At 37.6% G+C, this 24,976-nt stretch overlaps 1 protein-coding gene across 2 annotated transcripts; it reads right to left on the reverse strand.

Annotated features, from left to right (window-relative positions):
- Positions 1-1,708: 1,708 nt before the first annotated feature.
- LOC121875966 (eukaryotic translation initiation factor 5A-like) lies at positions 1,709-18,521 on the reverse strand. 2 transcript variants are annotated; one of them, XM_042380784.1, is made up of 5 exons: positions 18,418-18,521; positions 13,573-13,697; positions 12,146-12,313; positions 11,845-11,979; positions 1,709-4,398 (listed from the first exon to the last, which is right to left on the reverse strand). In XM_042380784.1, exons 2-5 carry the CDS (start codon positions 13,678-13,680, stop codon positions 4,336-4,338), a joined length of 474 nt encoding a protein of 157 aa, XP_042236718.1. In that variant the 5' UTR covers positions 13,681-13,697; positions 18,418-18,521; the 3' UTR covers positions 1,709-4,335. The 2 variants fall into 2 exon arrangements, with proteins under 2 accessions (XP_042236718.1, XP_042236719.1); XM_042380785.1 differs by having other exon boundaries at positions 18,368-18,509.
- Positions 18,522-24,976: the final 6,455 nt, after the last annotated feature.

Genomic DNA, 24,976 nt, shown 5'->3' on the forward strand with positions numbered 1-24,976 from the left:
TTTCCTGCTAACACAACAATTTCTTAAGCGACATTGTTCCTGGCAACCTGCCGGTCTATTGAGATATGTGAAAAATTCTGTAATACAGGTACAGTCAGCAAAAAATTATTCTGCACCCCTGGGAGCGTGGCACTCGCAACGAACACTGAGACTGATGCCATGTACTGGTAAGGTTGGTATCTCTGATTGTGTGATTCATTGTAAAACTAATGTGCTGTTATTCCTTATATCATGTGTAGTAACCAGAGAGAAATTATCAGGAATACATATAAAACCCAAAGCACTTAAACCATGTCACAGCATTATATACTATACGTACCGTAGTACTACGTTTAATAACCCACATGCAGTAGGAATGGCATGCACTAGAAACTGAGGTGCTGTGTAGGAATTTCACGTACTATGATACATCAAAATTGTGAAAATACTCATGATTATAACCACTATCTGAGAAAGCGATGAGAAGTGGCATAATACAAGACCTCAACCAGAAAAAATGATACGAAACATTTGTAAAGTAGGAAAGTTATACAATATTACGCATAGGTAACCGAGCATCGATTATTTTATAAATATAGTTGTATGATGTTAACTGCTCTATTCGCATCTTGTAACACATTGTGCACAGACACACCTTATGGTAAATACTATCTACAGAGTAACTGGCAACTCAGGAAGCCAGGGCTACCAACATCCGCTTTGACTCGTGGGTGTTTTCAGAATTCTTGGTCGGGTGTGTCATACTATCTGAACCCGTAAAGGTGCAGAATAATATTTTGCCGACTGTACACATCGAGTTATTTTAACACCAAATCTCCCCAATATACTGGGTACTGTAGTAATTTGAAGAACAAGAACAGCTCCTCAGTGCTTGTTTACATATCTTCTATTGGTGTAAAAAAATCTAACCCTTTCTTAATAATTATATAATATTTCTTTGGGCTATACAGAGCAGCTGTATAATCAATTAAAAATATCATTTATATGGCTATATGAACATCATATTCCTGAATTTGTGCAGTTAATGTAACTAACAGCATAAACTAGCTGTAATTCCATAAAACTTAATCTATCCTCATATGGAGAAATCTCGCATTAGAATCCAATCTTGAAAAAATCAAGTTTTTTTTTTCTACCACACACATATACAAGGCTGTAAAGTTATATCTTGTTATAGCTGCCTAAGACATTCAAATTTTAGAAATAAATTTTCAGCGGCAATCAAATTACAAGAAAACTTTGTCTTTCTCTTCAAAGCCTGTTGTCACATACCATAAATTACTTGCAAGGACTCAACCTTGAAAGAAATGTGTATAATGTATTTTTATTAGAAAATTAAAAATCATTTCCATCCTGAAACTGATTAAGCAAACTCAAAGTTGACACACACAGTAGTGCATCCATGATTCCACCTACCCCATAATGAATAAATCTATTTTCTGCAACTGTACTTCACAGAACATTTCTAAACAAAACCTAAAGAAACTAAGTTCAAGCGGTTAATCTGTAATCAAACACAGCAGATACCAACACCAGGCAAAGTCTCATTATCATCTTTGATGGAGAAGTTTTAGCTTAACTTTTGGGGGAGGAGAACAATGCCTCCAGCATTTAAAGGACCGAACTACATAAATCTTGAAAGTATACGATTTAGGGATAGAGAAGCCACACCATTATATTAGAATAGTTTGACTAACAAAAACTACTATTACTTGCTAAACTTTTATTGCCATTCACTTTAACCATCAGGAGTACCTTTAACTGCTGGAGGTTTAGTCCTATGTCCAGGACAGTATCACCTGCCATTGTTACTAATACTTGGACAGTCATTATGACACGAGTATTTGAAATGAATGAGCATGTAAATTTACTTGAGGCAGTAATGTTTCAAGAACAGGTATGATATCAACTTTAAAGGATTTATGGCGCTAATTTCAAAGATATTGACTGCTTCAGAACACACTTCAGTAAGTAGAACATTGGATCCACAAAACTCCATTTCTTTAAGAGGTTGCATAAAATCTTAAGACAATTTATGTAAGAAGTGAAGCTTTGTTTTATCTACAAGTAGATTTAACAAACAAAACCATTATGTATTTATTGTATTTTGAAGGTCAATATTTACATTGTGAAAATAAAAACATTTTGCTTTACTCCAGAGAAAAACAGCAAGTTTTTAAAGCTTAAGCAATCTTAGTATGCAATTGTAGTTTCTCAAAGTACAGAGGATATAAACCTTTGAATAAAAAATGGCAATTTAAATTGTCAAATGAACTGATACGTTGAGTCACTATGTTCTCATTTGGGTCAGTCTACAACAAAAAACCTGAGTGTATTTCACTCAATAGTTATTTAATTTATCAAATGTCTACATACAGTAGTGCAATTCATTCCAGTAATGATTCACTTCTTACAATACAACACAACATAGCAATCCTTATCTGTTCACCAACCTCTTAGAACTCAAATTACATCACATACCACACTAAATCAAAACATGAGCATGTAATATGATTGCAAAGGTTTTAAGAAAACATTCAGTTAATCTTTTATACAATTATACATTCAGAATATATGAATTTCATTACCTTAGTACAATACCCCACCAATATTACTTAAGGAATCTTCAAATTAATGGATAAAAATTGTCTACTTTCTCTAAAATAGTAAAATTATTACGAACTGGCAAAAATAACCCCATAAAAAATTATCTACTATATTTCCTCATGTCTAAGTGAACAAAATGCTACTCAACCATCTCTTCCTCCCCAGCATCAAATGTAACTCAATTCAGGGTACATTATAGCATGAAGTCAAATTCAAATTTTTTGATCTTGCATATCTGACAATGAATATTTGTATACAGGTAAATCATGGCACATGAAAGCTTAAATATGAATGGTGATCACATATGCATGTTAAAACATGTTAATTTCAGAGCTAATCAAAACTTTCATGAATGCCAAAATACTTTTAAATGCCACGGAGCAATTACCCGCACTGATATTTATGTACCGCATTCTGCAAGTTTTATATACTATTTTCAGATGGCAAACTAGAGCGGATTGCTAAATATACATGTAATAAGAGTTTATCATGCATTAACAACTTCTCAAAAAGTAATGTTTTCATGATAACTATATTTGTACACAATAAGGAAATGCCGAGAACCAATTTTAATCTCCTTTGTGGATGGTACGTAAACAGAAGAAAAACGTAGCCGAAGACATTTAAACAAACATGTCAAGTGTCGGTGATAAACAAAATTGTGCAACACGAGTGGTTGTTAACATTTCCCTCTGCCATAACACAAGGTTAAGAAGCTACCAACAATTGAACTATACAATCCTGACTCTACTCGAAGTATATCAATATAAACCCATAATGCAGGAACTAAATTAGACCCCTGGCACTTATGTTAAGTTCTCTGGTGCAAGCTCTAAATTAATTATCACAATTTTGGGTATATATAATCTATTACTTCATGGATTAATACCATAATTTGTGAATATTAACAGCAAGATAAATCCCCAAGTTTTGATAAAGCAAGCTTACTGTACTGCTGTCAAACTAAGGCCAATTATTATTTTTTCTCAATTTTACAAATACTAAATCCTGGGGATATGTGAATGAAAGAACATCTTAACACTGGAATGGTTGTAAATTTTTATTCTAATATTCAGCATATTAATTATGCATAATGAAGTACAAAAACAAGTTAGATAAAAGCTTTCCTCCAACCCAAGTAATGGGCCCATAATATATGATAGAGTAAAAAAGGAAAAGGCTCTCCTGCACTGAAGCTTGGATTGTTTAAACAATCAAACGCCATATAAACAACACACCATTTATTCCTCATTTGGTCACAGATCAATAAACCAACCCACAAGGGTAATTATTCAGCCCACACACACTGGGATGTTGCTTGTCCACAAAATAATAACAACAATAATGATTAAAAAAAAAAAGTAAAATAATAAGGTTCAGAACCTCTAAAAACATGCATATACCAGTTAAACATGACGGTGAAGGCCTTCCTCTCCCCTTATTCCAAAAGCAATTTTAGTACTTTAAATAAGAGGACCACAATGGGTAGTGATGTTCATGGTTGAGGCAGAGCTGGGCACTTAACTACTCTATCTTGCTTCATGGATAACCCAAACTCCTCCAGGACATACTGCACTCCCATTGTAGAGTAATCACAGATGTCAACCATTAACCGTCTTCCAGTTGTCTAATATGAAAAAAATATATACTTTAACGAGATAATGGTTGGTTGTGAAGATGGTAATGGTGGTAATAGTAGTAGTAGTAGTGGTAGCTGGAAGGAGTAGTTTACTTCATGTTTGGCTTGGTGGCAACCACCATTTCCTGGCCCATTGCCGAAAGAACTGTCAGCTGGAGAAAAACAATATCATTAGTAGTATTTTTTCTTTAATATGCATGATGTAAATACAAATTTGTAGGACACTATTTAAGGAGTTTATGACAGCTCACCCTATAACAGCCAATATAATGTAGAAAATACTATTCAAAGTATCTGAACAAGAGTATATGCTACTAAAAGATTATCTTTCAGTAAACATGAATGAATTATGTAATGCTCATTCAGTAAAAGTTCTTCAAAGCACGTGTGTGTATGTGTAAATAGATGAAATTACCCCTTACAAGTACAGTAGAACCTCGATAAATTGGACTAATTGGGGGCAGACCCCAGTCCGAAAAATTTAAATATGGGGGGGGGAAGAATAACACTGGTTATCTAAACTCTTTAAAGAAAATCAGTTATGTTATTACTGCACTTCAACAGCTAAGGTCTTTAAGTGTATAACAAGGTTATTAAAAGAATATTACATCAACAAGAAAAAGATATATGAAACTCTCCGGGTTGAAAATCAGACATACAAGTTTGGTTGTCACCGAGATGATTGTTATTTACTGTAAAGTGTTATATGCAAGTAACCACAGAATTTGTCTCTTGAATAAAGAGAAAACTGTATACTGTACAGTACTATAAAGATAAAAATAAGTGTAAGTATATTGTATGTGGAAGACAAATGATTATCTGGAGCAGCTGGCAGAGGGGAGGGGGGGGGGGTTAGCATGGGTGGGTGGCTCCCTCCCCTTAACTCCCACAAGATTCCTTGAACACCTTTTGTATGCAATTCCACCACAATTCTCATAAATTTAGGATCATTTGGTGCAAGGTTGATAAAATATTATCCTAAAAGAACTGGCTTTCCTGAAAAAAGAATCCCACACTGAAAACCAGTCATTGTTTACAAAGAGCAAACCGCTGATCGACTTACCACAATGTCTGCCTTCAACACTTGGTAAATTAGTACACTTAATAAATACTATTGCAATGCATTTATCACCACTTAATAAATATTATTGTAGTGTACTTAACATCAATAAGTAATAATGTAGTATAAAGTATTATGCATCTGCATTTACCCTGGTTTATTCATTAATCATTTGTCTAAGACCAAGTGTACAAGTGGCCAACCGAGTCATCATATAACACTCAAAGGTAGTAAATAACGTTTTTAAGAAGGTATCTTAATATCAGATACTATACAGTGTGGTATAGTGACCCTTGTAAGCTGGTCTACTGAAAGCTGTCACACGAACACATCTTGAGTAAATCACCTTCTGATACAGCTTATCCTTTTATTTTCAAGTCATATTTCAAATTACAGTCTTGTATTTTTTCTCTATCACTGAAGATTTTATATTAATCATGTTGAAACATAAACCATAAGAGGCCAATCATATGAGAATACCTGTATAATACTGAATCATTAAATAAACCTGACTAATGTGGCAACACCTGGTCAGCCCCAGCCAGCTTACATACTCAAGTATCTTAGTTCTCAGCAGGCCTATAACAAATCTGATTAGACCACTGTACAGTAATCAGTGTGGTTCATTTCATGAGATTTTTTATTTACCTTCCCCATTTTTTTTGGTATTTCTGGTGACCAGAGCATTTCAGTCCGAAAAAGCAAATTCCGATATATTGAAGTCCAATTTATCAAGGTTTTACTGTAATTGCAGAGAAATACCTGACTACCATTAAGGAATTCCTGAAACCACCCCTCTAACTTAACGGTGCCTCCCATACTTAAATTAATACGGCTGTATGTGAGGTGAAATGGCTGAATGATATTGCAACATCCAACCTTGGAATTCACAGCATTGATCTAGCACCTCCTTTTGGCTTTCAAACCTATAGTAAGTAAGAAAGAGGTTTAAAGGGTGCCATTTTATGCAATATACAATTGTAAAACAGCACACAAACAGGTATGCATTAATAAGTTAACACATTTGGAATATGCTAGGACATTATCGTGATATAGAGTACAACACATTACAGTATATTGTGAACTTTTGGTGGCTTGTACACACACTTATTCTCATTTCTGCATTACTTTTGAGGACATGTTCAAGTCCTAGTACAGGTCAGACCCTTCTAGACTATTACGAATTTGGTACTGGCCGTCTTGGAATTAGTTCATATGCTCGGAAGAAAATCATTTACTTCCATCAGTCCAGCTCTCGCCCTTTTGTTGTTTTTTGGCTTTTATTTAGCTCTAACCTACCCTTTAATAAGGCTTCAAAGAGACCAACAAATGAAGAGAAAGCAAGTGATGCTACATTAACCACACTAGCCATACCCAAGTTTCACACTATAATATCCCCAGCAAAGTACATCTTATCAAAAACTATTAATACCGTACTTCATAAATTACTATTTTCAATACAAACCCACAATAACTTCCTCCATTTTTTTAATACTACGTTACATGCACACAAAATCCTACATTGGGAATTTGCAAAAAATTTAAATTAAATTAATTATCAGAAGGTCAAAAACAAGGGAGAAAATATTACTTTGTGTGCGAGAGCAAAGTGTCAGAGCTTTGCTAAGGTGAGGCTTGAGGCCACGCAGCCAGCATCCATGCAAATGGTGGTTGTTAAACTTTCACTTAACATTTCTTTAATGGCTTTTAGCTGCATATTTTCATCTAGACAGTATTTCATTAATGTGTTAGGTAGTAAATTACAGTACAGTAGTTGTGTACTATTTATAATTAGTTCGGTAGGTTTTTTGTTGTCTGTGAACCAATTTAATGCTTTTGGAATTTCCGTCCGAGAACAGATTCCTATTTTCCCAGATACTGTATAGTATTCTATTGAGATATGAAATTTCACTTCAAGAATGGGTTTCAGAAACCTAACCTATTCGTATAGCAAGGGACACCAATAACTTTGTCACCTGGAATGCATCTTCAAAGTACTGTATAGCAATATACTGTGTTGGACCTGCTCTACTTTTTATTAACCCACACTGTATTGATAGCAGATAATTTTTTCACCAGACTTTAGATGACCTGTGGTTCAGAAATGTCAATAGTCAGGCACGTCAGGTCCCAAGGGTGTCAGATTAAAGGGGGTTGATACCTGCACCACTTGGAGGACATCACCGTAACTTTCGTTACCCTATCTCCTAGAAACCAAACTTTCTCGGCACTATGATTCAAACTACCACCACCAGACTGCAGCATCTACAGGTAACTCTTGATTTATACAATAATTACGTTCTTGAAAATGGTAGCGTCAATAAAAAACACGCAAATCATAGTACTATTGGGGTTTTTTGTTACCAATAAGACACTATTGTAAGCAATATTATACCAGTGAAAAACTACAGTATAGAAAACACATACCTGTAAATATAAAACACTCCAGGCCTTTGCTTGCATCACAAGCATGCAGACGTGAATATTTTTTTGAATTTGGCGTTTGGTTCAGGTGCTCAACATTCTTTCCATTCTCTCCATAATCAAACTTCATAAGCACGATGTCTTAGATGCACTAATTAATGTTCCAGTCTCCTTGATGTTACCTGCACTATCACAAGAAGTCCATAAAGTAGATTCACAAAGTTCACCTCTTGCAATGTTTGAGCACATCCATCTTAATGGTGATGGCCTTATGCTTCTTAGCACCACTGGTACTAGAACTTAACCATTTGAGCACTAACTCGACCAAAGTCGCATCTAATGGCTTTTGGTAGTGGGACATATATCGACTTTTGTCCACACCAATAGAAAAACTTTTAACCTGTCAAAGACTTAATTTGTCTATCATCGAAGAATTTAGAACCGCATGCTCGGCTTCTTGTGATTTGCTGGTAGACGGTTGGCGCTCGGAGATCAAGACAGTCTGGCTTGCGTCAGCCGATTTCCACCAACCGACAATACCAGACTTCTCTTCAGCTACCGTAAATTGCAGCGTATAAGCCGACCTCAAGATTTTTAGTCCAAAATTCAGGTTTAGTTCTATACTTGCCATACAAGTCAACCCCCAAGGGCCAAACATAGGCGAAAGTGTGTAATAAGGCCACGCCACTTTCATCAAGACACCTACCGTAATACCTTTCAATATATATATAATATATAATATATATATATATATATATATACAAAAATGGAAGTGGACAACAGGATCTACATAGGACAGCAAGCAACCGCTAAAAATCTTCATTAAGTTATCTTCGTAAGAACTCTGGTAAACACCAAGCCAAAATCAGCACCTCCAATAAAATAGTACAGTAATTGTTTACACAGCATACCAATATAGCACCCCGATAGTACAATCTATAAACGGTATGATAGTAGAACATTATGGTACACCTGGCTTACGATCTGCCATTTGCATCAGCTGTTGCAAACAAACTGCCAGCGACGCCACCAACACCAAGCAGCCAGCTGCGAAACTATGGGTGGGTTACACTGTCGGCAGCACGGCTTAGATTTAAACTGTCATCCGCTGCAGCACTGTTGTTTGAAGAGTTTGCAAACGCAACAACTTTCAGCTTGAAACTTGTGTCATATTTCATCCTTTTTGCTGGGGGAGCCGTGGGGATAAGATATTTTCAACTGTTGTCAGGTTCGTGTGTGGGTAATGAGTGGATGCCAGCAAGAGCACAAAGCCACAATGGTTTAGTAAATTGCCAGTAGGCTTGTTCAGTGTATCCCCCAAAGACGAAAGATTCGCTTTGAATTATAACATTGTCCTTAATTGTGGGTGTCGCTTTAAATCAATAATTGAATCGTTTTAAATCGACGTTCTACTGTATAGGATTGATAGTCATATATATCTGTTATAAAGATCAATAAGTTAATAGTACATAAATACCGGCAGGGATCAACAGCAACAAGTAGTCATCTGCCAAGGCTCAATAGACCTACCAGTACAACACACAGGGGCATCAGCTGTAATGGTTGGAATCTCAGCATGTTTATTTTTATTATGCTTTCCTCCTGGGTGAAGCAAACGGTACTGGTTTAATATTTCATTTGGTATTTTTATAGCTACTATACTGCTTTTGTACATTTTTATAATAACCTACATTATATTTAGTTGTCTACGTAATTACTTATTCCAGAGGGTGGGGGGTTTCCGACAAGCTAAAACACCGAACCTTTTGTAATTTTTTGCCCAGACTTAACCTCAGGGTTTTTATATGCCATAGGATTTTTTTATTTAGCAGCTTGGTGCTGGTTCTCAGTATTACTGTTCCCAGTGAGTCACCAAGCAGCTGGTGTTGCCGGGAGCTCTCACATGTCTGGCATCCGCGTGTGCTGTCTCGGCACCATTCAAGCCTTGTGCCCAAAACGTCTATTTGATGGCCCATATACATATATATTTAAGTTTTTCATAAAACAATCAAGTTCCCATCATTATCAAAGTATTTTATTTAACTATCTTTTTCTGAAACAACCTTGTAGAGAATTTATTCAGGATCATTACAGTACTATCTTTTGAACACAATTAGAACAGATGCTGGAAAAAAAATAAAAATTATACACCTTTTCACTAGCCCTACATATTTTCTCTCAAGGCCACGACCTAACGTAATGACAGTGATGAGAGAATCATACAAAGTAAAATGCGTTTCATATGGTATAAATTATTACTGCATTATAAATGCCTATTTATAAAAAAAAAATGAATCACATAGTGCATATTAATAATAAAGTACTGTACCTGTACTTATTAATTATTAACTTTTCACGAGGCAGGCGATTTTACGCCCCTCACAATGCACACCACCAAAGGTGGAGAGGTGGTAATGTTTTCACTGCTAATTTCATTGACTATATGTAGCTACTGTACACTATATTTCTTAAGACACACCACTTTAATGTTCCTCAGCAACCCCCCCCCCCACTTGCACTAACTTTCCCCCATACTAACCTACATGCAATTTAAATGGCATATACTGTACCCGGATGGGCTAATCCCTGTGTGTGTATGTGTATACTGTATATATAATCCTGCTAACAAATCTGGATGTGAGGGAAGTCCATACATACAAACAGATAGGTTCAAAGTCAGTCAGACCTTCCCCCTCCCCTGTATATGCAGTGGTGGGACAAAAATCACAACTGGTCTTCAACATTACAAAAGAAATAAGGGAATATAGAACAGCAAAAGTAAAGAAAAAAATGACAAATTTAAGATATACTGTACAATAAAAATAATGTTTATATCAAGGGATGCAAATGGTAAGGAAAAACAGCTGACCAAGAATCAGGTACTGTAGTGGGTGCCTGTGCAAGTCAAAATAGTGTCTGTATGGAGATGTGAATGGTCTGTAATGCAAGTTGTAAAAAAAATCTTTCAGCTTGACTGGAAAAAACAACATGCTCATTAACAACCAGGGTTAAGCTCCTGGGATCCCCGCGTAAGTGTGAATTCGCATATATTCAGGTTCCCCCGTACATACACTTTATGTATAGCCCCTTTTTTATACTTATGAGTTCGATACGTCACCCCTTAGTATATCCAATATCTTGGGTTTTCTTCTTAAAAAGTTCTCACAGAAGACACTTTTTATCTTTTTCTCGCTCTCTCCACCACGAGGAGGACATCACAGTTATATTATGGTTATTTTTCAACTCATAATAACAATATAATTATCATAAAGGTCAGCAAGATTTCTTCATGCACTGGAATTCGCACACAGCCAGGGAAGGGGAGGAGAAGCAGAAAAAGGAATCTCAGCTGCTTGCTGATGCTGTTGCCTGTGTCCCATGTACTGTATATGAAAGATTACCAAATGATAATGCAGTATTTTTTCTTCTATTTTATTCCTGATATTTACTGTATATACAAAGAATAGCTCCTTCCACACTCAAACCATCCTCAGTAACATGCGACTTCAACCACTTAACTGACTCGCATCGAGAAAGGGAGGGACTGATTAATTTATGGAATTAAGGCTTTAAGCCAAGCACTGGAGCCAGTAGGTCATTCAGTGCTGTAAGGGGAGGGAGAGAGCAAGGCTAGAATTGTGAGTCGATGACAGTTATAGCTCAATGCCTCCACACACAAATGTGTGGACAAGTGATAAACACACTGAGCTAGCAAGAGAGACTGGGGATCAAACACGTATAAGCAGGGTCACATACTCCGAGACTCGACTGTAGTTACACCAATAAATTCAACAACTGTAATAAAGTCATACTCAGTATGTGTTGTAAAATACAGGTATTGTATTATACAATTATTTTGGTCCCATTATTGGGTATATGAAATGGTAATGGGCAAAGTTGAGGGAAGGAGGGCCAGGGGAAAGCAGAGACCGGGACGGATGGATGAATGAAATTAATAACTGGGTCCCCGAGATACAAAACCTCAGAAGATTGGTAAACATAGCCCGAGAACATTTAGAGTGGAAGACTGTGGTCGCCAACCCTCAGATATGAGGACAGTACTCTTATTGATTGACAGTGCTATATAATAATAATTACAGTATAAACAACTTACCAGAAGGTCTTCTCCGTTTTCGAACTTGGATTTTATCTCAGCACCTACATCACCCTCGGGAATTTTAATATCGTCACGCAAGTCACCAGATTCCATCATTAGGGACAAGAAGCCATCATCAGATATGTCGATCAACTGGTTGAAAGAAAAAATGAATTTAGATCGTTAGTAAATTTAGCATACCTAAAAATGGAGTATAAATTTATTAAGAATGCATCAAACAAGAGCAGAGCATCATGAAGATCAATAAAATGTAACCAATATCATTTGCACAAAAGATGACACTTAAGAGAGCATTCACCTGGTAGTCAGCACGCTTCACCACAGGCACATCCATGTTGTGGGTGGAGGGACAGATATCTTCATATTTCTTACCAGTGAAGAGGTCAATACCAACCAGATGAACTTTGGCATGTCCGTGTTTGCCTGTTTTTGAAGTTGACATTTCCACAATTTTACAAGCACGGCCCTGCAATCAAAGAAACAAAAATAATAATCCTGTATACACTAAAGAAATTCAATTATTTAGGCATTAAACTTCACAAATACATGAATCCCACGTACTTCCCGATTTTACCTTTTATTGGTATTCTTACATCATCACATGTGTGAGGAGTGTAGCACAGAATCAATAATAATGTTAATAGGTTGTATATATTACTCCATGATCTTGTGGTCTTTAAGAAAACTACAGTAATTATCATTTTCACTTCACCTGTGTATCTGCTCATCTCTCCCCCTTTTTAAACTCCACACATCTAAACTCTGTTTTGTAGTTCCAAAAGGCAGAGTACATCCTTATGGCCTTTCACTCACTATCCTATTCCTTTCTTTTGCCATTCATTAATCCATTCAGAACCCTCGTGCACACATTTCCGCACTCCCAGATATTAACTGCTTCATCTGCCTATCCCCCACTACCCACTCCCTTCTTTCAATATTTCTAGTTAGATTCCCTTTTACGTCCTTTTTATTGTTTTTTTTTTGTGCTTCACTCAAGGATTCTCATATATGGCACCAGTAGGCTTAGCTGTTACTTGCAGAGAATGGGTTAACATGTTTTGTGGCCCTTTATCCCTCCCTCGCGCGCAATTTTTAAAAAAGTTTCTGTGACCACAACAAAAGTCATTTGGGACCACTCACGTGAGGTCTGCCCGTGCACGCACCTCCGGGATTCCCTCTCCCGCCACCAACGGGTCCCTCCCTCCAGCCGACTCATTCCCTACGTAACTTGATAGTTCTGCCATGTGCCACAGGACGAGTAATAATTTTTTTCACGTTCAGTACTTCAAAATATACTGATCTGTAAAAGCAATTTTCTAAAATACGGCAAAAAATATTCGGTTAAGAATGCTCCAGTGGGGGACCAGGGGATACAAGAATCAGTATGTGCAAAGGATTAATACCCATTCTTCAACCAGAGTCCATTTTAAATCCCCATATATTATTGTTAGATATCTTGTGGTAGTACTTCCGCAGATGGCGAGGTTAACCTACTACCTACCTATGAATGCAAGTCAAAATAACAAGCATGGAGGAATCAAATATTTAAATAAATAGTCACTGTACAGCACTCATAAAATCAACTAATCAATTCTTTAATCAAACACTAAGAGTTGTATAATCTCCTAAAAAGTATGACTTCTATTAAACTATTTACATTGTAGAACTTTTGTAAGACTCCCAAAAACATGACTTTGTAGAACAGAAAGGAATGTCCCAATTTACCTTAATCACAACATGTCCATTTTTGCGGAGAGAGGAGCACTGGGCGGGATACACTTGTGATGCACCCGAATCGCCACCCTCAAAATCTGCTTGCAGCTCCTCTGACATATTGGTGGTGACCAGGTCTGAAACAACAAATTCATCATTAATACATAAGAGATATGAGAATACATAGAGAAGTATGAAAAAAAAATTAGGAAATTTGGTCTTGTGGACCGAGAGCAAGAAATTTATATTTTAACCCATTCAGAACGGGGATGACACTTTTAATACTAAATTTAATTCGGTAATGCTAGATGATTCTATTCAGCAGAGCCCCCTATATAGTGCACAAGGGGTTAATATTCTTCTACCAAATCTAAAGGCGTTTTCGATTTACAGAATAGCTAACGCGTTAGCTATTCTGTATGCGCAGACATTGCTTTAAAGTTGTGCGCAGGGCACATTCAGAGGGAAGAGCAAATGCCTTGATCAGGCATTAGCATTTGCAGAGGCGCCCAAATAGCTAACAACCAATCAGTGAGTTTCTCCCACATACACACTGTGTAAATACATGTATCATAGCTGCTTGTGGAGAAAATTTTGATTAATATTGAAGAGTTGGAGGCATGTAAGACAATACATTGTTGTGTGGTTTAAAGCTCCTACCCCGGAATCCGGGCCACCGACCTTTACAAAGGGCCCGATTTTTTTTGTATTCTTATTTATTATACTGTAGATCAGGGGTCACCAAACTTTTTTCACAGTGGGCCGGATAACTGAAAGAATGACGAGCGCGGGCCGCATAATCATTCTGTTCAATACTTGCAAGCCAGAACGAAAGCTCTGGTAACGTCAGAGCGTAGGCGGAGCTACCACGAGCCGGGGAAGGACTTGGGATCCGGCCCGCGGGCCGTAGTTTGGTGACCCCTGCTGTAGATAGACCTTTTTTCCCCTTTTGTCTTTCTTTCCATAATTTTCTTTATACTTTCCTCACTATTTCTTTCTACGTTGTGTCCAAATAACAAGTTATAATTTTACTGTTTTCTGAAGACTGTGTTGTACAAGTTATTCCCAAGACGCAGTACAATGTCATTTTTTAACGACAGTCCGGGAATTAGCTATCCCATGCTTCTTAAAACGCCTTGCAATAAATGCCTTAAATACCGGTAAAGCGGACCGGTGAGAAGGATGGTGTCGAGTAGTAGGTATTTCTATTCAGTCACAACGCTCGAGAATTTCATTATTGTTACATTATTATTTTTAGTGTGGGGTATTTTGATTGACAGATAGTGTCGGTGAAGTATAATTTGTTTAGAACTACGTGTGCTAGGAAGTTGGGAAGGGATAATCGCCTTAGGGATACCAAGTTCAAATTCTAATGTGAAAAGTCCTGACACAGAGAATTACTTTCTTTATTATAGTGGGTAGTGAATGTGGAGACGGTGGAAAAGTTTGAAGCAAAATTAGATAAATACTGGAAAAATCAACAAGTATATAATTTTAGGGCACAATTATCCGCCACAAACAGCCATCGTCTGAGAAGAGAAGAGGCTATTGAGCTGGAGTCACAGGCGTGAGCCTCTTCCAGATCATCTGTGAGTATCTTTAAGTACAGTAATTCTAATACTCTAAGGCAGGGGTCACCAAACTACGGCCCACGGGCCGGATCCCAAGTCCTTCCCCGGCTCGTGGTAGCTCCGCCTACGCTCTGACGTTACCAGAGCTTTCGTTCTGGCTTGCAAGTATTGAACAGAATGATTAGGCGGCCCGCGCTCGTCATTCTTTCAGTTATCCGGCCCACTGTGAAAAAAGTTTGGTGACCCCTGCTCTAAGGTAAACTTGCAGGTCAGTGCTTATGCCCTTTGCAGGAGTGTTTGATCCAAACCTCACTCTGGCATTCTTAACTACTGCTATGATATGGAGTTGTACCTCATACAGTATACTGAAGCAATTTTGAGAAACTTGGAACACAAATCCTTAAAAATAATGAAAAATTCACAATTTAAAAATAACTATGCTGTACTGTATATAATATTCACATTCAAGGAAAAACAGCTTCAACGCTACACATTATAATAGCCCACGAGTTCTCAATCTATCACGCCTAAATCTATTTGTCTAATTTTAAACCATTGCTATAAATTCACTCCTTGATAGATAGTTTAAGTACCTTTGTTTAAATGACCTCCATTTATACACCTCATCATATGCCTTTCACTCTACACTTGACATGGTGGTTATTGCATATCTCCAAAGTACAAGGTTACAGATTTTACAAGATCTTTTATCAAGGTGGAGTAATAGTACAAAATGCTGCTGAAGATATCAAGATATCAAAATGAAGATTTGCAGCAGGCTTCTGGCAGGTTCAACGCTCTAATTGTGAATCAAAAGCTACTAGCAAATAAAATGAAGGAATTTATACCATTTAGGAATGGATTAAAGTTAAGAGTTGTGCAGCTGTTCTATGAAGCATTTAGAGCAGTATCAGGATGAAAATTAACCAACAACAGCATGATCAAGTAATTCAACCAAAAGGCCTTCATTTCTAAACCCAGACCACTCGCTTTGTAATGAAGCACTGACACTTCAAGAGATCACATCTTAGATCCTTGTACAGTACCTTACATAGTGATACAAGTCATATGACTGGATTTAACTCCAAGGCTTTCAATTCCTTATCGTTCTGTACCTCTGATTCAGATACATGTTGTACCATTGTAGATTTTCTTGTAAAAAATTTCAAGTTGGCTAAAATACCCAATAAAACAATATTTAAAGGAAATTTGTTTTATACCACACATGGTAACATGAGTTAGTTTTGGGGTAGGTTGTCTTGTCTGTGAATGATCTGAGGAACCTTCCCGGGAACACGTAAAGGGTTTGCACTCTGGCTCAGACACAGCACTACAGTACTGACAGTCTAGCCAGTAACCTTCCAATTCATCTCTTCTTCAGTGACACGAAAATGTCCACAATTTGTTAAGGACACCATTTATAAAGAAAAGTGAACCATTCAAACCAATTCACCTAACTAAAATGTAATCCACGACCATTAGGATGGTTTTTATTAGCATTCTGTGATTTATACAGTATAAAGAATGCTAAAGAATGTAAAAATATAAATTATGCACAGGAAATGCTGCAGCTATGAGGCTGACGCTGAAGCCAATGTAGGATGACATTAACCATGAAATGGTGGAATGCCAAAATCTTATCAGAACCTAGGAACAAGCAGAGAGCTCCTCGTCTTTAATGATTTTTTTTGTGCCACTTCTTTTTTAAAGAAATAGTTTAATAATTCTTAGTATACGAGACTAAAAAAATCACCTATACACCAGCAAAAATAAAAGATTTTAAAACGTGTCTTCTGTCATTTAAATACCCCATCAGTTCCTTGGGATACAAACTATCAAGTAAAACCTATACGTATATTACAGTAAATGTTAAGATTAGGAGGGAGCAAATCAGAACAGAAGCATTTGGTACTTCATTTACAGAATATTTGTTACTTGAAAATACTTTTTAACAGACTGTCACAAATGAGTAAACTACAGTTACTTTCTCATTAAGTGAAAAAAAGCAAAAACTTTGGCTCTTCAATAAACAGACAAAACCATCAACTAAACAAGTAGTTAAACAAATTCCTGCTAAGTCAAGCATAGTACTGCAGTGGCGATTTCCATCAAGTGACTGAATTGTAAAAAGAACTGAAGAACATGGCCCACTTCATGTTTTGTGTAAATTCAGTAATTTTACATTTCCTTAACCATAAGTACATATTGGTACCAGAGCTTTTCCAAATACAGTACACTATATCCAAAATTTAGTTAAGTTTAGTGTTTATTTCTAACATTCCCAATATTACTTTCAACAAAAATCAAACTTTCATTCAAGCAGTGTAGTTTACTATATCAATGTAACTGACCTAAGCACAGTTTTGAGGTTATTATATATTAATTAAAGCCATTTTAATAATCAAACTCGTCTGTTCTGGATGGCCATAAACTTCCATGACCAATGAAGGAAATTATGGTAAAGGAACTTACAGAAATTACTATTAAGAGAATGCCAGTGATGATATGCTCCCAATAATTAACACTCATTACCTGACAACTACTTAACAATTATTCCATGTCAATAACCTGGACCCCAAGTAATTTCCACCAACAACCTCTCCAAAATAGTGTAATAAAAAACTCGACCATCCCCTGAGTGTATATCCAGAGCCTCTACACACCAAGATACACAGTAGATGTCGATTTAAACACACAGCTAAACCTCACACAGCAAAAATAGCTTCAACAACGTGGGGCTGCACAAAGAGAAGCCAGGAGCCAGCTGAGTCTGCACTATACTCCTCATAATAAAGTCCTATACACTTCCTGTTTTCTGTTCCTGCCGTTATAACACAGATAATCCACAATACTACACAACCTCATGTATAAATTGTACATAAATTGGTATTCATATGTACTATTTTTATATTCGTACGTCAGGCAATCACGTAAAAAAATTACCTCCTGGTTGCAGTACATCAGAGTCACCCTATAACTTTCCTTCTAATTCATTAATGGACAATAGATTCCCGTAAAGACATAGATATATACACATGTGAGTAGGAAAGTTAAATGTTTACCTAAAAAAGTTGTCAAAAATTCACAATATGGCGCCGGCCAGGGTATTGTCATTAGACTGTTTTACCCCCAAGAAAAATCACCAACTAAGAACTACAGGTGGAGAACACACAGTAAACTCCCACACCCACACCATTGATATCCACTATGAGAGCAATCAGTATTTCAACACTCACATAAACGGCGTCAAAGAGAAGAAAAGGGGTTGAGGAGAAGGTAAACTCACACGTGTGTTGCCGGGGCGAGGCAGCAGAGAGCGAGAGAGGGCGCGCGCACTCCACACCCGCCAACCACCTAATATGGCTGACTCTTACACCTGACTATCGCTATGCGTCTATATAAACCTATCTTTAAACACAAAAATAACACTATTATTATAATATCTTACCCCCAATGCTGTATACAGAAATATACTATTATATAGAATAAAATTATTGGTAATATAGTAACTCTATAAATCAGTAAAATTATCATATTTTGCAATATCTTTTTATTCTCTATGGTGAAAGTTTTGATATTGTTCTATGTGATATTTTTAATGATGTTTCGATAATGGATCTCTTCACTACAGTTTTTAAGTGTTTGGATAACTCTTAGGTGACGATCATTGCTATAGTTTACGGCACGCTAACTGTTAATGTTCTTAGTGTAAAACTGTAAATGGAAGCAATGTTATACTGTATCTACATTCATACCAACCAAGTATGTGAACTATAGGTCTTATAGTTATCATTCCTATATAATTCTATAAAAGCTTCATCACCACAATCAATCACTAAGCAGATAACACATATTCTCCTAATTGTCATAATATGTTCCACTTTTAACCCTTTAAGTCCTATCTTATCTTTCATTTAAACGGTGGCCTTTTCTGAAGAACATTGTTGAAATACTTTGAACATAATTCCACTCTCAGATCTGACAAGGATAAATTGTTCGAGCATAGAGTTAAAAATTCAAGGAGCAGTTGAGTTGAGCAACGTTACAGTGTTAGAAATTATCTGCATATCGCATTTAAGACTGTACTGCATATAGCATGTATTGTCAAATAGTGTCAATGCAAATATAATCTCCCAACTTTTCCCATTTTTTCCTCATAAAAGAACGTTTACCTTTCAGTCCTTTCTATCAAGACAGCCAACCCTCTGTATGGTGCCTGGTACATTGTCCCCACACTGCTCACCCTTGGGCAAACTTGGCTCAAAGTTTCCTATTACCGGGGCACATATTCCCTAACTGTCTCCAGGTAACTAGGCCGACCAATCACAGACCAGCACCACATGGATGACGTGACTTGTAACCTCACTAATAGCTGACACAGTTAGCAGAGTGTTGTAAGAGTTGCTGACCTAACCTAGCCCATGTGGTGCTAGTGTGTGATTGATCGGCCGAATTATCTCGAGGCAGTCTGGGAATATATAACCAAGGCCACGCTATTTTACATTGGTATCATTTACTTTGTCAATTATTGTGTCCCTCGATAACTGTATCAGTTCATCCTGTAATGCCACACATCTGCAGTGATAACATAACATATACTAGTGTGATGGCCAGGATTGGTAGACTCTGGTGACATTCATATATCCAATGGTACAGTACCAGGCTGATTTCCAGTGGTGCTCTAATACCAATAAGCCCTTCGATCTGATCCTCAGTCACATGTATCAACTCAACATTGATATGTTTTAATATATCACTAATTTATGCCAAGGTGGATGACCAGAAAACTTAAACATGACATAGGAATAAAGAAAGGAATATATAAGAAATTAAAGGGAGGGGAGGAGCAGCTCAGAAATAGGTATAATGAACTATCTAGGAATGCTAAGAAAAATGTAAGGAAAGCAAAGAGAGACTATGAAATCAAAATAGCAAGGGAACCCAAGGCGAATCCCAAGGGATTTTTCCAGGTATATAGGACAAAGGTCAAGGACAAAGTTGGGCCTTTAAAGTCAGGGAGGGGAGAAGTGATAAATGGCAGTGAAGAAATAAGCAAAGCATTGAACAGCTACTTCTTATCAGTTTTCACAGAAGAAATTTGCCATGAAATTCCAGAGGTGGAACTGATATTTAAGGGAAAGGATGAAGAGAAATTAAAGAACATCACTATCAGAAAAGAGGATGTTCTTAAGAAGATAAATAAACTAAAGAAAACAAAATCCCCAGGGCCGGATGAAATTTTCCCTGGAGTTGTGCCAGACTTGTGGAAACAGGCAAATGTAGTACCCATATTCAAAAAGGGAGACAGAGCATCAGCGTCAAATTACCGGCCGATCAGTTTGACGTCAGTAGTGGGGAAATTTCTTGAATCAATTATAGCAGATAGCATCCGATCGCATCTAGAGAAAAGCAAATTAATCTACGACTCTCAACATGGGTTAACAAAGGGAAAATCTTGTCTAACAAATCTGCTAACGTTTTGAGGAAGTCTTTCGAAATTAGTAGATAATGACGAAAATTACGATATTATTTACTTAGACATTAGCAAATCATTTGACAGAGTACCGCATCAGAGGCTTCTGAGAAAAATTAAGGCTCATGGTATCGAGGGAAAGTTTTAAATTGGATAAAATCATGGCTCACCGATAGAACGCAGAGGGTCAGCGTAGATGGTGTTAAATCTGAGTGGGGCCGTGTAACCAGTGGGGTTCCCCAGGGGTCAGTACTAGGCCCACTCTTGTTCATAATCTACATAAACGATCTAGATACTAGGATCAGCAGTGACATAAGCAAGTTTGCGGATGACACCAAAATAGGGCGGCAATTAATTCAGGGCAGGATGCAAATGCATTACAGGAGGATCTAAATAAACTGCAGGGGTGGTCTGAAAAATGGCAAATGAAATTCAACACCAGCAAGTGCAGCGCACTTAATATTGGAAGAACAAATACTGTCATGTATACAGCCTTAACAACATCAACCTAGAGAAGTCGACTGTGAAAGAGACCTAGGGTACTTGTAAGCCCGACCTACGGCCCAGAAAACAGTCCGTTAATGTTCGAAATAAGGCAAACAGAGTATTGGTTTTATATCTAGAAGTGTAAGTAACAAGTTTGCAGAGGTCTTATTGCAACTATATCTTGCGCCAGTCAGGCCGCACCTCGATTATGCTGTTCAGTTCTGGTGCCCCTATTATAGAATGGATATAAATTCACTAGAGTCGGTGCAGCGAAGAATGACAAAATGATTCGGGACTTAGAAACCTTCCATATCAGGATAGGTTAAAGAAACTTAACTTGCATTCCCTAGAAAGACGAAGAGTGTGGGGAGATATGATAGAAGTATTTAAGTGGGTGAAAGGAATCAATAAAGGAGATATAGATAAAGTTCTTATAATATCCGAGCAGGATAGGACTCGGAACAACGGATTCAAGTTGGATAAGTTTAGGTTTTGGGAGGAGATAGGAAGAAACTGGTTCTAAATAGGGTGGTGGACAGGTGGAACAAGCACCAACTTTGTAGTAAGTGCAGGAACTCTGGAAAGTTTCAAAAGGAGGCTGGATAGATTCATGGATGATAGAGAGTGGTAGTAACTCTCGACAGGAGCTGTCATGCACAGGCCAACCGGTCTGGCAGACTCCTTATTTTCTGATGTTCTTATGTTGTTATTTTACTTTCCAAAGGTTTTAGTCTACTTTCCAATGGTATTATTCTACTTCCCTAATATATTATTCTACTCTACGGTGGTGCTGTTTTACTTTCCAATGGTGCTCGTTAACATTCCAGTGGTTTTAGTCTACTTTTTATGGTGTTAATCTACTTTCCTAAGGCGTTACTCTACAATGGTGTTAGTCTGTTTTCCAGTGGTACTATTCTACTTTCCAAAAGTGTTGTTCTACGTTCCAAAGGAGCAGAACAACCTTCCAATGGCGCATTTACTTTTCAGTTGTGTTAGTCTGTTATCCACTTTTTATCCTGTTTCCCACTTGTACTTTATATTGGTACTGGTCTGTTTTCCATTGCTACTGCTTTCTGGTGTGTGAGTGCCTGCCTGCGTTTACGCTTGTATACGTGTGTGTTTACGAGTGTGTAAGTGTATGAGTACTTATGGAAATGTACTGTGTTTTATGCGGGAGCGCGCGCGCGCGCGCGCGTGTGTGTGTGTGTGTGTGTGTGTTAGTCACCAGCGGTATGAAGTGTGTCATGTATTGAGTGAGTCAGCTGTTGAGTGGCAGGGGTAAATAAAGCGGGCGCGTGTTGTCATGTTCTGCTATGTGATGTGGTGCAACAGCTCTCTCTCTCTCTCTCTCTCTCTCTCTCTCTCTCTCTCTCTCTCTCATAGACAAATCTCAGGCACTGGACATTAGACAGTAATAAGACGAGGGTCCTACAAATCCAAATTTGGAAATCACTGATAGAGCAAGACATTATAGAGCGCAGGAGTGCATCAGAGATTTGTTGGGGGAATTGAGGGCTAGGACTGGGGGCTCACCCTCTCCCGGTTCCATGACAAAACCCCAACCCAGGGTTGTCATCTGTCAACACTAAACTAACCTAACCTAAACATAAAAGTGTTTTATTTTATATATGAGACTGGGGTTTTGTCCGGTCACCCCCTGTCCCACACCCCCAAACCCTGAGCCTCGAAGGTATGAGAATGCTTCACCACTTTGTAATTACAACAATTTTCTACTCGTTTATTGCTTCGATATGGCTCTATTAGAAACAAGGTTGTCAGGAAGGGTGTGCAACGGTGCAAGTCCCAGTCGCGCATTCACAAAGTCCAAAATGCCGTGAAGCTGAACTATAATAGCAGACAATACCGATTATTGAACATGTATGCGTTTTTTTATGGGTCCACTAGCTAACTTTGACCAAAATCTATCGCTATTTATTTAAGTTGTTTCACAGCTCCCGTGTGCACTGACAGATAACCTACACACGTAAGCTCCTTCTCGGGACGGCTGCAGTGGACGACAACAAGTCTACCTTTATTTTGACAAGAACCCAGCGTCGATTTTAACTGATTTAGAGAGGGAAGCGATGGGAGGCCAGGAGTCACGCTCTTGTCGTTACACACTCCCTCCTTGCCTCCCCCACTGATATATCACCTGGGTAAGAAAATTATACTCGGAATAATAGATAAAAGAGGAGAAGCAATATCTCCAGGTTTGGTTGATATTTGTTGCACTGAAAGTATTGCATGTTGGGTTTGACAGAGATCGTCCTCAAAGGGTTAAACTCCCGTCCTCAAAGGGTTAAACCATGTCCTCAAGGGGTTAAACCATCGTCCTCAAAGGATTATATCCGCGTCCTTAAAGGGTTAAATTATCGTCGTCAACGGGTTAGACGATGATATTGGAGGTGGAAAAAATAATAAGATTTTACGCACACTTAGCACAAAGAGAGTTCACACACGTGTCATTGTCATATCTATTCACCAAGCCGCATCCTTGCAAATACTGAACATATATGAAGAAAGATTTTTTTCATTGCAGGAGGTTACAGGAACAAAATATAATGTGGCAGGAAATTCAACAGAGTGCTAGTCCGGGGTGTAGATAGATTTAGGTAGACTCAGCGAAACAACGTTGTGTTAGTGCTGTCAATACCCGTGCGTGGTGCAGTCAGGCTAGACCAGCAGGAGCGTCAATTGGGAGTTGCAGAGGAGAGTCGGAGCGCTCCGTTGGCTGGTGTAATGACATCAATTTACTGACAGGAATACTCAGCCGTGCGTCCAGCCAGATTGCTTTCAACATCTACGTTTACTTTACGTTAGAGGGAACGTTGAAAGTTCACATGTTACAAGTTCACATTATGTAATAAAACCGTATATATGATAACCAGTATATATCAAACTTATACAAAAATAGTAACCAACAGACCTCAAATACAATTCCATTTCCTTCTATTAAAAAACATAACAGGCATGAATGATCAGTATCTACAGTACCACAAACCATTAATACACGTTGTCCAAGAAATATTGCACATACACGTTATTTTTACTGGCTTCAGCCCACCCGGGCACAGGTCTGCCACATCGGGGGCAGGGAAGGGAAGGGGGGCGAAAATGTAATAATACTACTACTACTACTAATACTAATAATAATAATAATAATTCATATTATATAGATTGTAAAAAAAATAATAATAAAGAAATACAAAAATAAAAAAAAAGATCAAGAGGTAGAAACAATATATGTATGTTGTGTTGTCAAAGTAAGAGAAACAATTGAGATTCTGTAATTGTATGTAAATGGGGCAGAAATTCAGATCGGCAACCTGGGACTAGGTCACAATTTTCGTGATGTCATATGGCAGCAGGGTCTACCATTAGACAACACATTATGCTTTCAATATCTTCCCAGGGGGTAGTACCTCCCTGTTTGGTAGCTGCCTACTGCCTTATATTCAGGGTTTATTGATAACGAAAAGACTTGGTTCAGTAACTTCAGTGTTTTCTGTAAATACTTTTTAAAAGGCTGTACTGTACAGTCACCGACAAAAGTTCTGTTGACGCCCAATGCTGTCCACGAACCCCTAAATCTCGGAACAAGTGGGTAGATATTCACAGCACTGCATACCTTAAATCTTTAAGCGTGTAACAACGTCAATAATTACTATAGTTTATCATCAATTAAAAATTATGAGATAGAACTGTTTCCACTCGAAGCTCCCAACGCAGTCACTGAACAGTCCTGACATTGTTATAAACATGAGGAAATCATTAAAGCGAAGTTAAAAAAAGCTAATAACAAATCTGCCGAGTTCTTTTGTAACACTACAATAGATATTCATATTCAACACGACCCTTAATGAGAGATACTGTCACTATCGACCAA

The sequence above is a fragment of the Homarus americanus genome, unplaced genomic scaffold, assembly GCF_018991925.1.
Source record: "Homarus americanus isolate GMGI-L3 unplaced genomic scaffold, GMGI_Hamer_2.0 scaffold42818, whole genome shotgun sequence".
Classification (NCBI taxonomy): domain Eukaryota; kingdom Metazoa; phylum Arthropoda; class Malacostraca; order Decapoda; family Nephropidae; genus Homarus; species Homarus americanus.